At 48.7% G+C, this 17,800-nt stretch overlaps 1 protein-coding gene across 2 annotated transcripts in view; it reads left to right on the forward strand.

The window, feature by feature from the left end:
* Positions 1-17,800, forward strand: part of slc9a7 (solute carrier family 9 member 7) — a 158,985-nt gene that overhangs the window by 85,259 nt on the left and 55,926 nt on the right. For both annotated transcript variants that reach the window (XM_038817802.1, XM_038817803.1), the window contains exons 4-5: positions 4,628-4,704; positions 15,451-15,563. In XM_038817802.1, the coding sequence (XP_038673730.1) occupies positions 4,628-4,704; positions 15,451-15,563 (190 nt within the window). The remainder of the gene's footprint in view (positions 1-4,627; positions 4,705-15,450; positions 15,564-17,800) is intronic.

Genomic DNA, 17,800 nt, shown 5'->3' on the forward strand with positions numbered 1-17,800 from the left:
GAACTGTACGCAATACTCCAAATGCGGCCGTACTAGAGTTTTGTACAACTGCAACATGACCTCATGGCTCCGGAACTCAATCCCTCTACCAATAAAGGCCAACACACCATAGGCCTTCTTCACAACCCTATCAACCTGGGTGGCAACTTTCAGGGATCTATGTACATGGACACCGAGATCCCTCTGCTCATCCACACTACCAAGAATTTTACCATTAGCCAAATATTCCGCATTTCTGTTATTCTTTCCAAAGTGAATCACCTCACACTTCTCCACATTAAACTCCATTTGCCACCTTTCAGCCCAGCTCTGCAGCTTATCTATGTCCCTCTGTAACCTGCAACATCCTTCCGCACTGTCTACAACTCCACCGACTTTAGTGTCATCTGCAAATTTACTCACCCATCCTTCTGCGCCCTCCTCTAGGTCATTTATAAAAATGACAAACAGCAACGGCCCCAGAACAGATCCTTGTGGTACGCCACTCGTAACTGAACTCCATTCTGAACATTTCCCATCAACTACCACTCTCTGTCTTCTTTCAACTAGCCAATTTCTGATCCACATCTCTAAATCACCCTCAATCCCCAGCCTCCGTATTTTCTGCAATAGCCGACCGTGGGGAACCTTATCAAATGCTTTACTGAAATCCATATACACCACATCAACTGCTCTACCCTCGTCTACCTGTTCAGTCACCTTCTCAAAGAACTCGATAAGGTTTGTGAGGCATGACCTACCCTTCACAAAACCATGCTGACTGTTCCTAATCATATTATTCCTATCTAGATGATTATAAATCGTATCTTTTATAATCCTCTCCAAGACTTTACCCACCACAGACGTTAGGCTCACCGGCCTATAGTTACCGGGGTTATCTCTACTCCCCTTCTTGAACAAAGGGACCACATTTGCTATCCTCCAGTCCTCTGGCACTATTCCTGTAGCCAATGATGACCTAAAAATCAAAGCCAAAGGCTCAGCAATCTCTTCCCTGGCTTCCCAGAGAATCCTAGGATAAATCCCATCCGGCCCCGGGGACTTACCTATTTTCACCTTGTCCAGAATTGCTAACACTTCTTCCCTACGCACCTCAATGCCATCTATTCTAATAGCCTGGGTCTCAGCATTCTCCTCCACAATATTATCTTTTTCTTGAGTGAATACTGACGAAAAGTATTCATTTAGTATCTCGCTTATCTCCTCAGCCTCCACACACAACTTCCCACCACTGTCCTTGACTGGCCCTACTCTTACCCTAGTCATTCTTTTATTCCTGACATACCTATAGAAAGCTTTTGGGTTTTCCTTGATCCTACCTGCCAAAGACTTCTCATGTCCCCTCCTTGCTCGTCTCAGCTCTCTCTTTAGATCCTTCCTCGCTTCCTTGTAACTATCAAGCGCCCCAACTGAAACTTCACGCCTCATCTTCACATAGGCCTCCCTCTTCCTCTTAACAAGAGATTCCACTTCTTTGGTAAACCACGGTTCCCTCGCTCAACCCCTTCCTCCCTGCCTGACTGGTACGTACTTATCAAGAACATGCAATAGCTGTTCCTTGAACAAGCTCCACATATCCAGTGTGCCCAACCCTTGCAGCCTACTTCTCCAACCAACACATCCCAAGTCATGTCTAATGGCATCATAATTGCCCTTCCCCCAGCTATAACTCTTGCCCTGCGGGGTATACTTATCCCTTTCCATCACTAACGTAAAGGTCACCGAATTGTGGTCACTGTTTCCAAAGTGCTCACCTACCTCCAGATCTAACACCTGGCCTGGTTCATTACCCAAAACCAAATCCAATGTGGCCTCGCCTCTTGTTGGCCTGTCAACATATTGTGTCAGGAAACCCTCCTGCACACATTGTACAAAGAATGACCCATCTAATGTACTCGAACTATATCTTTTCCAGTCAATATTTGGAAAGTTAAAGTCTCCCATAACAACTACCCTGTTACTTTCGCTCTTTTCCAGAATCATCTTCGCCATCCTTTCCTCTACATCCCTAGAACTATTAGGTGGCCTATAGAAAACTCCCAACAGGGTGACCTCTCCTTTCCTGTTTCTAACCTCAGCCCATACTACCTCAGAAGAAGAGTCCCCATCTAGCATCCTTTCCGCCACCGTAATACTGTCCTTGACTAGCAGCGCCACACCTCCCCCTCTTTTGCCCCCTTCTCTGAGCTTACTAAAACACCTAAACCCCGGAACCTGCAACAACCATTCCTGTCCCTGCTCTATCCATGTCTCTGAAATGGCCACAACATCGAAGTCCCAGGTACCAACCCATGCTGCCAGTTCGCCTACCTTATTTCGTATACTCCTGGCATTGAAGTAGACACACTTCAAACCACCTACCTGAACACTGGCACCCTCCTGCGAAGTCAAATCTGTGCTCCTGACCTCTATACTCTCAATCTCCCGTACCCCAAAACTACAATCCAGGTTCCCATGCCCCTGCTGAATTAGTTTAAACCCCCCCAAATGATCAAACCATATGATCATGTAAATAAAAAAGTCCCATACTTAAGTTTAAAAGAACGATTGAGCAGGATTGATTGGTAATAATTATTTTAAATAAAAATTTGAAGCACGTTGTCTTCCACTGCAATGCAAAGATATCTAGTTTTGACCTGCTGAAATCAAATCATCATTAAAATCGGTGTAGAGTTTCAGCGTTAAACCAGTAATTTTTGCAGAGGCCGTCCTCTGTTTTTAAAAAACAAAAATCTTGATGTAGTGCATAATGGATTTTGGCCAGTCACCTCCCATGAAGAAAGGATGGACCTGTGGTGCAACATCACAGTTGTGTTTGGTGCCTGCAGCAGCTGCAGATTTGCCCGAGTTTGTGTCCCGTCGGAGCGTAAAATCAACGTTGATCGTTCTCGTTTTTTGCGAGTAAATGAAGCCAAACACACAAGTTCGAGGAAAAAGCGTCTCTGACAACTCCCAGGTTTGGGTTTGTTGAAGGGTCAGAAATCTGAAACACAAATTTGTGTTTCTCCTGATCCTGTCTGACCTGCTGAGCAATCCATAGAATCCCTACAGTGCAGGAGGCCATTCGGCCCATCAAGCCTTCACCGACCCGACCAAGAGTACCCAACCTAGGCCCACTCTCCCGCCCTATCTCCATAACCCCACCTAGCCTGCATATATTTGGAAGGGACAATTTGTAATGGTCAATCCACCTAACCTGCGCCTCTTTGGCATGTGGGAGGAAACCGGAGCACCCGGAGGAAACCCACACAGACACTGAGAACATGCAAACTCCACACAGACAGTCATCCAAGGACAGAATCGAACCCCAGTCCCTGGCGCTGTGAAAGAGCCATGCTAACGACCATGCTGCCAATGGGGAGCAATGTTCCCTTTAAATTCTAGTTGCTGCGTGCGCTCACTTTCCCACCTAACCAGATTTTCACTCGCTTCAAATCCATTGCACTTCGAATTTTTCCCCGAATCTGTGAAAGATCACAGACCTGAAACATCGGGTGGGATTTCATAGAATTTCATAGAATGTACAGTGCAGAAGGAGGCCATTCGGCCCATCGAGTCTGCACCGGCTCTTGGAAAGAGCACCCTACTCAAGCCCACACTCCACCCTATCCTCATAACACATTTACCCCCCACCCAATACTAAGGGCAATTCTGGACACTGAGGGCAATTTAGCATGGCCAATCCACATGACCTGCACACCTTTGGTCTGTGGGAGGAAACTGGAGCACCCGGAGGAAACCCACACACTCACAGGGAGAACGTGCAGATTCCGCACAGACAGTGACCCAAGCCGGGAATTGAACCTGGGACCCTGGAGCTGTGAAGCAATTGTGCTAACCACTATGCTACCAAGCTGCCCAACCGGCCCTCCGGATTTTCCTGTCCCGCCCATGACGATACCCTCCGGTGTCGGGCCGCCTGTTAACTCAGTCTCTCTCCACGGATGCTGCCAGACCTGTTGAGTATTACCAGCCTTCTATTCTTCAATCTGCCAAAAAGGGCAGATGGGGGAAATCAAAGGATATGAAGGAAAAAGCAGGATCAGGTACAGCCATGATCATAATGAATGGCGGAGCAGGCTCGAAGGGCTGAATGGCCTCCTCCTGCTTCTATTTTCTACGTCTCTATGTATAGGGAACTGTATTCTCTCTCCGCTGAAATTAAATTGACAGATGGTGTGCTGACTGCTGCAAAGTCATTTGATCAAGTTGACGAGCTGCCTGGAAAAAAGCCAACTTTTTTACACAACGTGATTTTTCTTTTGGGTTTGGCTAATTTATCACCCTGCAAACGCACTGTCGTTCTGACTGATGCTTGTACTGGTGCCGGAATCCAAGCTCGAAGCAAACAGGAACAAGCCCATCATTATTCTCCGCTCCAAGATACTCTTGCCTTCCCAGTGTGACCCTTACCTGGGGGAAAGGAGAGATAGAGGGGTGGGCGAGAGGGGGCAGGGGTGGTGGTATGGTGGCAAAGTGAGGGAAATGGAGAACTGGGTCTAATTGGACAACTTCATGAGGCAGCACAGGAACTATGAGTTGAATGGCCGCCTCCTAGTCTGTATGATTACCCTCTGAATTTGAACGATTATGTGCTTTAACTCTTCTCTTTGCCTCTCTGTTGCAGAGACATTTCTTCAGGAACCTTGGCTCTATCCTAGCGTATGCGTTCATAGGAACTGCAGTGTCCTGCTTTGTCATAGGGTGAGTATCTTCACAATGTGAATGACCAAGGGAAGCGTCTCAGCCAATGCCATTTTAATTTTGTTGGTCAATGTTTATGCTCATTAAGGTCAAGATTGTTACTGTTTCTGGTCCTTCAGTGTGATGCAATAGTAATAATCTTTTTTTAAATTTTTTATAAATTTAGAGTACCCAATTCATTTTTTCCAATTAAGGGGCAGTTTAGCATGGCCAATCCACCTAGCCTGCACATCTTTGGGTCGTGGGAGCGAAACCCACGCAAACACGGGGAGAATGTGCAAACTCCACACGGACAGTGACCCAGAGCCGGGGTCGAACCTGGGACCTCGGCGCCGTGAGACTGCAGTGCTAACCACTGCGCCACTGTGCTGCCCTCAATAGTAATAATCTTGATAACTTTAGAAAAACATTGATCTGACAGTTCTCTGTTTCCAGTGGCTACTCTGCTATTGCCAGTTAATAATAAATTAAGGGAAGCACATGAGGAAAGGAATTGAGGAATGTGTTGATGGGGTAAGGTGAAGAGAATGGCAAGATGGTCATTTGGCGTGATTGTCTATTTCTGTGTTGCTGCAGTCTGATTAACTGGATTGATTTTCAAGAGCCAGTGTAGAATGAATGGGCTTCTCAGGCAGGTCTATGCAGGGATCAAAGACCCTGGGGACAGAAATCCTGCCGCCCCCTTTCCAAGAGATGCTAGCCAATATTATGGGCAGTGCCACTGGGAAAGCAGTGGTAACTGCCGGCAATGCACCTACCAGAGGCCCAGTGAGGGGCCCGAGCCACAGGTGAATGTGTGGGGGATGGGGGCGGCAGGGTGGTTCCACTGGCTGAGGCAGGACGCGGGGGGCAGGGGGGGGGCTGTAATGAATGTTAATCGTGCCATTCTAATCACTCCACAATTGAACTGATGGAACCATCAATTCACTAGACATGTGCTTTAAGATATGAACAGTGGTTTTAATCTACTTACAACAGAGCCAGCCTGTTCCGCGTTGAACTCTCGATGAACTGAACGACTGGCTCTGAGCATTGGTATTTATACAGCAGTCCAGGGGGAGGAGTCGTGGGCGGAGCCAAGGGTGGAGCCCTGTACAAACTCCTAAGCATTCCCAGCGCTACTCCCCATAGTGGTCAGACAAGGCAGCTGCGCTTACAAATGCATGGTCTCATGTATGTACAATACAGTGTGAATTACGGAGTTACATTCACCACATGAACAATGAGAAGTAACTCCATCATTGCAAATTGGACACGCAAGGGTGATCAGCAGCATCTCTGGTAACTTGAGATCTCAAAGGAGTTGGTTGAATGTGTCGTTTGAAAGAAGGAACTTCTTCATATAAATGAATGATGAAATTTGGCGATAACAGTAACTCGGCAGAACGGTAGTAACAGTAATAACTATGACAACAGGAGCTCGAGTAAAACGGGTCTTGCCTTCAGGTCACCCTCTTGCAAACTGAAAAGTCCAGCAAAGCCCGCACATGCTTAAAACCCTCAACAAATGCCAGTGAAACAATTGCATAAGAGAGAGGCTTATAAGAACACTCTGTACTCAAAATGACGCCCTGTGACACTTTTCTCCACCGCAAACCCCCCCCCCCCGACCTTTAAATTTCAATCCTCCATCAGGACAGAAATACAATGAAAGTAATGTCTTAACTATATGAAAGTCTGCCAGGAGCTTTGTGACCCACACAGATGGGAGGGGGAAAATAATTAAGTGTCCATCTTGCAACCCGGTGCCCGTCAGAGGTTAAGTTTGACCAGTGGTATGACGGTTCGTTGAGAGCGACGCAGCAGTGGTGGCGACGTCTGTACAGGCGGTGTCGGCGTAGGCGGCATCGGTGCTGGCGGTGGTGGTGCTGGCCAGTGGCTGGATGACTCTGGGAGCATGCCAAAATCTTCCATGTCCTCTAGTGTGGGCAGGGGAAAGAGGGATGGACCTGGTGGAGCTGATGCTAGGAGCGCCGGGGGAGGGGAGGCTGGTGTGTGGGAGTGGGGTTGGCACCCGAGGGAGCCAGGTCCCTGAGCGAGACCGTATCCTGGCAGCCGTCGGGGAACTCCATATAGGCATACTGGGGGTTTGCGGGGAGCAGGCGTACCCTGTCCACCAAAGGATCCGCCTTGTGGAGTCTGACATGCCTACATAGTAGGACCGGCCCTGGAGCTGCGAGCCAAGTCGGGAGCGACACCCCGGATGTAGACTTCCTAGAGAAGGTTAAAAACACGTTCATGTGGCGTGTTATTCGTGGCAGTGCATAGTAGAGACCGGATGGAGTGCAGTGCATCCGGGAGGACCTGCTGCCAGCGAGCGGCTGGGAGGTTTCTGGACCGTAGGGCCAGCTGGACGGCCCTCCATACCGTCCCGTTCTCCCTCTCTACCTGGCTGTTTCCCCGGGGGTTGTAGCTGGTCGTCCTGCTGGAGGCGATACCCCTGCTGAGCAGGAACTGACGCAGCTCATCGCTCATGAATGAGGGTCCCCTGTCCCTATGGATGTAGTCGGGGAAACCGAACAGAGCAAATATGGAATCAAGGGCCTTGATGACGGTGGCAGATGTCATATCCGGGCATGGGATGGCGAAGGGGAACCTAGAGAATTCATCGACCACACTAAGGATGTAGGTGTTGCGGTCGGTGGAGGGGAGGGGCCCTTTGAAATCCACATTGAGGCGTTCAAAGGGGCGGGACGCTTTCACCAGGCGCGCGCGGTCTGGCCGGTAGAAGTGCGGCTTGCACTCCGCACAGACCTGGCAGCCTCTGGTGACTGTCCGTACTTCCTCTATGGAGTAGGGCAGATTGCGGGCTTTGACTAGGTGGTACAACCGAGTGACTCCCGGATGGAAAAGGCTGTTGTGCCGGGCATGGAGCTGGTCTACTTGTGCGCTGGCACATGTACCTCGGGCGAGGGCGTCTGGGGCTCATTGAGCTTGCCGGGGCGATACAAGATCTCGTAATTATAGGTGGAGAGCTCGATTCTCCACCGCAAGATTTTATCGCTTTTGATCTTGCCCCGCTGCATGTTGTTAAACATGAAGGCTACCGACTGTTGGTCAGTGAGGAGAGTAAATCTCCTGCCGGCCAGGTAATGCCTCCAGTGCCGCACCGCTTCAACGATTGCCTGGGCCTTCTTTTCAACAGACGAATGTTGAATTTCGGAGGCATGGAGGGTGCGGAAAAAGAATGCCACGGGTCTGCCTGCCTAGTTTAGAGTGGCGGCAAGGGTGATATCTGAAGCGTCGCTCTCTACTTGAAAGGGCAGTGTCTCGTCTACTGCGTGCATCACGGCCTTGGCTATGTCTGAGCGAATACGGGCGAAGGCCTGTTGTGCCTCGGCCGTGAGGGGAAATTGAGTGGACTGTATCAGTGGGCGGGCCTTGTCCGCATATTGTGGGACCCACTGGGCGTAGTAGGAGAAGAACCCCAAGCAGCGTTTGAGAGCCTTGGGGCAGAGGGGAAGGGGGAGCTCCATGAGGGGGCACATGCGGTTGGAATCGGGCCCCAGGAGTCCGTTTTGGACTATGTAGCCGAGGATGGCTAAGCGGTTTGTGCTGAATACGCACTTCTCCTTGTTATAAGTGAGGTTGAGGAGAGATGCGATGTGGAGAAATTTGGCACGGTTGGCGTCGTGGTCCTGCTGGTCATGGCCGCAGATGGTGACATTGTCTAAGTACGGAAACGTGGCCCGCAGTCCGTACTGGTCAACCATTCGGTCCATTTCTCATTGAATTACCGAGACCCCGTTAGTGACGCCGAAAGGAACCCTGAGAAATTGATAGAGGCGACCGTCCGCCTCAAAGGCAGTGTAGGGACGGTCCGATTTGCAGACGGGGAGCTGGTGGTATGCGGATTTAAGGTCAATCGTTGAGAAGACCCGGTAATGTGCAATCTGATTGACCATATCAGATATGCGAAGGAGGGGGTACGCGTCGAGCTGCGTGTACCGGTTGATGGTCTGGCTGTAGTCCACGACCATCCTGTGTCTCTCCCCAGTTTTAACCACTACCACTTGGGCTCTCCAGGGGCTGTTGCTGGCCTCGATAATACCCTCCCGAAGCAGCCGCTGGACTTCGGACCTGATGGAGGTCTTGTCCTGGGTGCTGTACCGTCTGCTCCTGGTGGTGACGGGCTTGCAATCTGCAGTCAGATTGGCAAAGAGGGAGGGAGGGTCAACCTTGAGGGTCGTGAGGCCGCAAACGGTGAGTGAGGTTAGGGGTCCGCCGAATTTGAGGGTGAAACTCTGGAGGTTACATTGGAAATCCTGGTCCAGTAATAGTGTAGCACAGAGATTGGGGAGAACGTACAGGCGGAAACCGCTGAATTCAACGCTTTGGACGCTGAGGTTGACCAGACAGAAACCCCGGATCGGGACAGAGTGGGATCCGGAAGCCAGGAAGATCCGCTGGTTGGCGGGATGGACTGCGAGGGAGCAGCGCCTTACCGTGTCCGGATGGATGAAGCTATCGGTGCTCCCGGAGTCTAGGAGGCAGGAGGTCGCGTGGCCGTTGATGAGCACTGTCATCGAAGCGGTAGCCAGGTTGTGAGGACGGGACTGGTCGAGCGTAACGGAGGTGAGCAGCGGGTGATCGTATGAGGAGTCCGACTTCCAGTATGCGTGGTGTGGCGAGCAGCGCAGACATATTGTGCGGAAGCGGCCCCAGTCGGGGGAGGTGGGTTGCGGAGTCCATGAGGAGTAGAACGGGTGGGCCGTGCGGCCAGCGGGGTAGGACCGTATGTTACGCAAAGCGACCGTCATGGAGAGCGCTAAAGTGTTTGTCGCCGTTGGGTCAAGCGCGGCCCCTTCCAGCAGTCGTTGCCAGATGGGGTCCGATGCAATCCCCGTCACAAATGCATCACGCATGAGGAGATTGGAGTGTTCCGCCGTGACGGCCTGACAGTCACAGTCCCGTACTAGAGGGATAAGGTCCCGCCAGAAGTCTTCAAGCGACTCACCGGGTAGTTCTACACAAGTGGCGAGTACATGCCTCGTAAACAGAGTGTTCGTCTTCTGGACGTAATTTTCTTTAAGGAGTTCCATGGCGCGTGCGTAATTCGGCCCGTCCTGTATCAGCGGGAACATGCTGGAGCTCAACCTTGAGTAGAGGAGTTGAATTTTCTGAGTTTCCTTTGCTGCGGGGTCCGCTGAGGTGATGTAGGCCTCGAAGCAAGCCAGCCAGTGATTAAAGTCTTTTCTGGCGTTTGGCGATTGTGGATCCAGTTGCAAGCGGTCGGGTTTTATCCTGATGTCCATGATGCGGAAAATCTCACTGTAATAAATTGATGCGCTATCAATTGCACTTAAAGACTCGAATCGGTACAAGAGAGGCTTTAATACAGTGAGATGATATCCTTCGACTGCAGCTGGTAGAATGGCAGCTCAGGAGATCTCATACATATTTATACGGCTCCCTGTGGGCGGAGCTAGCCGGCAGGGGCCACCGACGAACCTGTAATACAGGTACTGCTGTACATCCCCTAATATAGGCGCACACACACAATTACACAGTGACTCTTGTAACAGTTGATGTGGAATCGTAGTTGAGAAGGTAGATTGAGAATCTGAACATGAGGGCAGCAAGATGCCGTAGTGGTTAGCATTGCTGCCTCATGGCGCCGAGGTCCCAGGTTCGATTCCAGCTCTGGGTCACTGTCCGTGTGGAGTTTGCCCATTCTCCCCGTGTTTGCGTGGGTTTCGCCCTCGCATCCCAAAGATGTTTAGGGTAGGTGGATTGGCCACGCAAAATTGCCCCTTAATTGGAAAAAATGAATTGGGTACTCTAAATTGTATATATTTTTAAAAAAGAGAACCTGAACATGAACATTCCTCTTCCATCCAGAGTCAACCGGTAAATCTGGAAACACAGGAACCTCTTCCTGGTGAACACCTACAGCGTCATCTTCTGCTGTGTTATCTGTAACGATTGCTGACTCTGAAAACCTTTCATGACTTTGAGTCGTAACATAAAGGAATATGGTCTTGGTGTCTGTGAACAGCTCTTCCATGTTGCAGTCTCCCAATCCCACCCTCTAAACTATCCCCCATCAAACACTCCCAGGGCAGGTACAGCACGAGGTAAGGTACAGATTAAAATTCCCTCTACACTGTCCCCATCAAACACTCCCAGGGCAGGTACAGCACGGGGTAAGGTACAGAATAAAATTCCCTCTACACTGTCCCCATCAAACACTCCCAGGGCAGGTACAGCACTGGGTAAGATGCAGAGTAAAACTCCCTCTACATTGTCCCCATCAAACACTCCCAGGGCAGGTACAGCACAGGGTAAGATACAGAGTAAAACTCCCTCTACACTGTCCCCATTTTTGTGAGGGCCACGAAGAATCTAGCACTAGTTTTAAGGATACAAAGAAATAACATTTATTTACAATAACATACATATACAACAGCAGCAGCAACTTCCCTTGCTGCTCACTCTCCTCTCTCTGCTGGTTCCAAACTGGCCAGCTCTATTTGTGCAGGGAGTCTGCTAATGATTTCTCCCCCCCCCCCTCATTGGGGAAGCTCATACTCCCATAGGATTGTGGGATTGTCAGCCAGTCAGTGGTAAGCAGGCAGGTTATAACACCCCTCAAATACTCCCAGGGTAGGTACAGCATGGGGTAAGATACACTGTCTACACTGTCCCCATCAAACACTTCCAGTGCAGGTACAGTACAGTGTTAGACACAATAGAGCTCCCTTTATTACTTTCCAGCATTTTTCATTGCTAAATTGGTATGAGATTCTCATACGACAGTGCGGAACTTTCTGTAATCAAAGTCAAGCTCTGAATGGGGGAATCCTATTCCTAGACTCCCATTGGATTTGATACCCGGAGGTTCAAACGATCACCAGGTTTCAACAGATCCAACAGCTGGCCAAACATTATCAGGATCATTCTCCCGCCATTTTACCCTCACTTTTAACAGCGGCGCACAGGGGAAAGTTAGTACCCTCCCTCCTCACTACAAATATGATCTACAATCACAGGGCCAACTTCAGAACTTGCCCCAGTTACTTTTAGCGCAGCTGTTTCCTTCACTGAGCCTGTGTGTTACTCTGAGCCGCCGATTTGACTGTACAGGCTCATGGGACAAGAGCGGGTTACCGTGGCGATGGCTCCAACCAAGCCCAAAGATAGCCCGAGCTCTGTCACATCCTGGGCTCCAGAGCTTCTTTCATGGCTCAAATGTTCCCTTTCACAGGAGATGAGCCTTGTGTCGGGTCAGGGATGTCATTGAACGGCTGCAGGGCACACTGAAGGGGGAGGGCAAACACAGATATGTTGCACATTGGTACCAATGACTTGGGCAGAAAAAGGGATGAGTTCCTGCAAGCAGGATTTAGGGAGCTGGGAAATAGATTTTAAAAAACCAGGACCCAGAAGGTCGTAATCTCTCGATTACTTCTGGTGCCACGTGCTGGTGAGTTTGGAATAAGGACTTTAGCCCAGATGGATACATGGCTGGGGAAATGTTGCAGGAGGCAGGGCTTTAACTTTCTGGGATATTGGGACCGATTTTGGTGACGGTGGAATTTGTACAAAGCAGACGGTTTGTACCTGAACCAAAATGGGACCAACGTCCTTGCAGGGAAATTTGCTAGTGCTGTTGGGGAGGGTTCAAACTAACTTGGCAGGGGGCTGGGACCCTGACAGAAGGCTCAGCGAGATGGAGGCACAGCGAAAATGAGAAGAGACATCAAGTGAGTCAGGAAGGCATAGACCAGTTGAGTCACAAGGGAGTTCTGCAAGACTGGATGGTATTTATTTTAATGAAAGGAGTCTGACGAATAAGGCAGATGAGTTGAGGGCACAAATTAAAACAAGGGGGTATGATGTCATTGCTGTCACCCGAGACATGGTTGAGAGGGGGACAGATTTGGCAGCTCAATATTGCAGAATACAGGACCTTCAGGTGAGACAGGAAGGAGGTAAAAAAGGAGGGAGTGTCGCAATTTTGACCAGGGAATCAATTACGGCAGTAAGGAGGGACAATATCTTAGAAGACTCTTCAAATGAAGTCATATGGGTAGAACTTAAAAAAAACAAAAAGGAGCATTCCCATTGTTAGGAGTGTTCTGTAGAGCCCCTAACAGTCTGAGAGAAATAGAAGAGCAAATATGTAGGTAAATTTCAGAGAAGTGTAAAAGTAATAGGGGTGTGATAGTGGGGGATTTCAACTTCCCCAACATTAATTGGAGCTGCCCAATGGGAGGCCAGAAAGATTTCAGCAGTAGTGCTAAAATTTGTGAGAAATGGCTGCAGTTTGGGAGACATTATTTGAAAAAATTGTGGAAATCAGTGACTAGACCTCAGAGGCCCACTTGTCAATATGCATTCAATAAAACAAACCCTCCCACAGTGGAAACAAAAACAAAGGATAAAAAGAAAAAGGAGTCCGGGACCGCCCATGATTACCATTAACCTATAGAGTCAGTCCCCCCCCCCTTACACTCAATGCCAACCAACCTCTGAAAGAGTACCGTACATGATACCCAAGAGGTGTAAACACCCCCCCCCGCCCAACCCCTCCCCTCCACTGCCTCTTATAAAACTCCTCCCCCCAACCTCGGTTCCTTCCCCCCAACTTTACGGCCGTTTTGTTGCTCACCCTCAACCTTTTCCACTACTGTGCCTGCACTATGCCTTCTCCCTGCTGTTGCCGCCTCCGTGGACCCTGGGACCGGGCTTAAAGCCCCGAAAATGCCGTTCCCGAACGGAAGCCCTCCATTGTGCCTGCCGTCACCGGAAGTCGACGAGGCCATTGTATCTTAAGATGTACTTTTGTAATCCATGTTAATCTTAAAAGCTGTGTGTAACTGTTCAGCTAAAGGGGGAGTTGAGGAGTATTGTATCATAATCCAACTTTTCTTGTTTAATTTTTTTGTCTTGTTGTTAAAACTAATTAGTAGTTCTCTGACTGTTCCTCCAAATTTTATAACTAAAGCAAAAGTTACAGTCTTCTGAGCCAGGGTTCTATTCTGGGATCTTCACGGCAGCACCGTGGTTAGCACAGTTGCTTCACAGCTCCAGGGTCCCAGGTTCGATTCCCGGCTTGGGTCACTGTCTGCAGGGAATCTGCACGTTCTCCCCGTGTCTGTGTGGCTTTCCTCCGGATGCTCCGGTTTCCTCCCACAGCCCACAGATGTGCAGATTAGGTGGATTGGCCATGATAAATTGCCCTTGGTGTTCAAAAAGGTTAGGTGGGGTTATGGGGATAGGATGGAGGCGGTGGGCTTAAGTAGGGACTCTTTTCAAGAGCCGGTGCAGCCTCGATGGGCCGAATGGCCTCCTTCTGCACTGTAAATTCTATGATTCCCATCCAGTTCTAGTATAACTGGGATCGAAACAGTGGCTTAGGATAATGCTAGCCTTTGTATATAGGAGTCCATATGTCAATTTAATAACATTTCAGTACCATGTTGAAATCTCGTTGGTACAGGGCACAGTTTTTGAAGTGTTTTAAAGGAATTGATTTTCCTGCATTTGGCCTGGATCATTGTGCCTGTGCCAGGAGGCCTTGTGGGGCAGTGGTAGCATTCCTACAATTTAGACTAGAAGCTCCGGGTTCGAGCCCAGTGCCAGGATTTGTTGGCCACGGAATAAGGGTTCAGAATGTGGTTCAAAGAACTGATTAGCAGTTCGGGAATACTTTCACCCTTTCTGTCCGCTATTCCCTGAAGGGAAAAAAATTGTATGGGGATCGGCTAAAGAAAATTGTGACTTTACTGTTTTTCCTTCTGTTGTTCTCTGATTTAAAACCAAAGTGAAAGAAAGAGACCTGTGTCAGCTGCGATTGGTGTAACTCTTATTCTGAGTCATCAGATCTCGGGTTCAATTCCTACTCCAGGGCTTGAGCACAAAATCAAGACTGAAACACACACACTGTGCAGTGGTGAGGGAGTGCCACGTTGCCAGAGTGCCGTCTTTCACATCAACTGTTAGACATCTACCTGCTGGGGTGGATGTGAAAGATCCCACAGCACTATTTAGAAGAAGGGTTATCCACCATTTAATGACCAATACTTATCCCTCCATCATTGTCACTTGCTGTTTGTGGGAGTTGCTGTGTGCAAATTGGCTGCCGGGTTTCCCATTTGCAGCAATGACGATGCCTCAGAAATGCTTCAGTGGCTGGAAAACACTTTGAGACATCCTGTGGTCATGAAATTCCCAATTCCAATTCTCTTCCTGCACCTAGTGGCGCAGGAAGGCAGACTCTCTTCTGTTTCCATAGTTGGTAATCCCTGGATCGTGTCTCCAGGCTGTCACCAGAAGCTTGTAGCTTGAGGGGCGCCACTCCACATCACGCCTGACTGACCAGGCGTTTCTTCCGCTCTTACCGCCAGCCATTAGTGAGTTTGGAAGGATTTGCAGGTTGATGCTCTCAACCTGTGTGGCTGCGTTAAGAACGCACCTTCCTTGGCCATTAAGATCTGGGATGGGACGCTAACCTGGAGTTTCCGGCTCGGAGGCAGCGATGCGACCCACAGCAGCGCAAGAGGTGGTCATGAAAAGCGCTATATAAATGCAAGTCTTCTGTTCGCTGATGGTTCTCCAAAAGAGACACCCTGAATAATGTTGTGAGGTAGATTTTCCGCAATCTCTCGCTTGACAGAAGATTGCTCGAAACTCCAGATAGCCAGCGACACACTGGTTTCTTTTTAAGTTAAGTAAGAGAACCTTTGTGGCAATTCTTCACCTTTATCTTGTTTTTAAAAAAACTTCTTGTGCTTTCTCCAGAAACTTTATGTACGGAATTGTGAAGCTAATGTATGCAGTAGGACAACTTGAAGATGGATTTTACTACACAGACTGCCTGTTTTTTGGTGCCATAATTTCAGCCACTGATCCAGGTGTGTAACAACATACAAATGCACTGGCAACAGGACAAGTGGATGTTGGGTTTATGTTTTCCATCATCCCACAAATTTACTTAGCATCTGTCTCATGGAATTGCAAGTGAAAACATTTAGATTTGAGACGGTCAGGGACCTGTGGCGAAGGGGTTTGTGAGAGTGCAGATATATAAATGCCATGTTTAGATATTTTCCAATCTGAGGGTTTGCAGCACCAGGTTCCCAGGTTTGATTCCAGGCTTGGGTCACTGTCTGTGTGTGGAGTCTGCACGTTCTCCCCGTGTCTATGTGGGTTTCCTCCTGGTGCTCCGGTTTCGTCCCACAAGTCTGAAAGACATGCTGTTGGGTGAATTGGACATTCTGAATTCTCCCTCTGTGTACCCAAACAGGCGCCGGAGTGTGGCGACTTGGGGATTTTCACAGTAACTTCATTGCAGTGTTAATCTAAGCCTACTGGTGACACTAATAAAGATTATTATTATTAATATAAAGATTATTGTTAAGAGGACTAAACGATGTGCTAAGTGCAAAAGTGTTCTCATTCCTATATGTGATGTGGGTATCGCTGGCAAGGCCAGCATTTATTGCCACCAGTAATTGCCCTTGGATGATGGTGAGCTGTTTTCTTGAACTGTTGCAGTTCTTGTGGTGTAGTTACAACCACCGTGATTCTTTTTTGCCACCTCTGTCGTGGTTTGATACACTTGAAAAGAAGAGCTGAGAGTTAACCACCCTGCTTTGAGCTGCATGTAGACCAGCCTGGATAAGGTTGGCAGATTTCCTTCCCCGAAGGACATCAGTGAACCAAATGGAGGGGGCAGTCAAATTTCCTGAGATCCAAGGATGCAGGGTCCCAGATTCGATTCCCGGCTTGGGTCACTGTCTGCGCTGAGTCTGCACATTCTCTCCGTGTCTGTATTTCCTCCAGGTGCTCCGGTTTCCTCCCACAGTCCAAAGGTGGCAGGTTAGGTGGATTGGCCATGATAAATTGCCCTTGGCGTCCAAAAAGGTTAGGTGAGGTTCACTGGGTTACGGTGATAGGGTGGAGGCATGTGCTTAAATGGCGTGCTCTTTCCAAGGGCCGATGCAGACTTGATGGGCCAAATGGCCTTCTTTTGCACTGTAAATTATCGACTCCAGAACCTTTTGCTCTCTGAAAAGTACTTCATTTGTGTTGTCTTATGTGAAATATACCATTAGAATGATCATGAAGGAGGGCGGTGCCGTGGTTAGCACTGTTGCCTTTGGCACTGAGGCCCAGGTTCACTCCCGGCCCTGGTGCACTGTCTGTGTGAAGTTTGCACTTTCTCCCCGTGTCTGTGTGGGTCTCGCCCCACAACCCAAAAAGGTGTGGGGGGGGGGGGGGGTAGTGGATTGGCCATGCTAAATTGCCCCTTAATTGGGAAAGAAAATAATTGGGTACTCTAAATTTATTTTAAAAGAAGAATGATTAGCAAGGGTAAGTGTTTTTAGATACCACCCCTTCAGAAGTGAAGGATTTTTTAGCTGGGATAATTTAATTGAAGAAGGAAAGAGGAAAAAGATGAAATTCCTCCTCACCTGTCTTAAATGGATGAGCTATTTTCTTTGTTCACACCCTCTGGTTCTAGACGCTCCCACAAGGGGAAAACAGCCTCTCAGCATCTACCCTGTTAAGCCCCTTCAGAATCCTACATGCATCAATAAAGTTGCCCCTCTTCTGAACTCCAATGAGGACAGGGCCAATTTTCTCAACCTCTCTTCCTACCAAAGTGCATAACTTCACATTTTCCCACATATTCCATCTGCTATATTTGGTTCCACCCACTTAACCTGTCTATATCCCTCTGTCGGCTCTTTACCACATCCACACCTCTTGCCTTCCGATCTATTTTTGTGTCATCCGCAAACTTGACAATCATACATTCACTTCCCTTGCCCAAGTCATTAATATATATTGTAAATAATTATGGCCCTAGCACAGATTCCTATGGCACTCCATTAATTACAAGTTGCCATATTGAAAAAGCTCCTCCTATCTCACTCTATCTTCTATCAGTTAGCCAATCCTCAGTCCATGCTAATATAGTACCCCAACACCATGGGCCCTTATCTTATTAAGTAGCCTTTTGTGCAGTACGTTTATCATATGCGTTTTGGAAATCCAAGTATCTACTCATTCCCCTATATCTATCCTGCTCGTTACCGCCTCCCAAGAATTCTAATAAATTTGTGGACCGTGATTTCCCTGTCAT

This window comes from Scyliorhinus canicula, chromosome 14 (genome assembly GCF_902713615.1).
Source record: "Scyliorhinus canicula chromosome 14, sScyCan1.1, whole genome shotgun sequence".
Classification (NCBI taxonomy): Eukaryota; Metazoa; Chordata; class Chondrichthyes; order Carcharhiniformes; family Scyliorhinidae; genus Scyliorhinus; species Scyliorhinus canicula.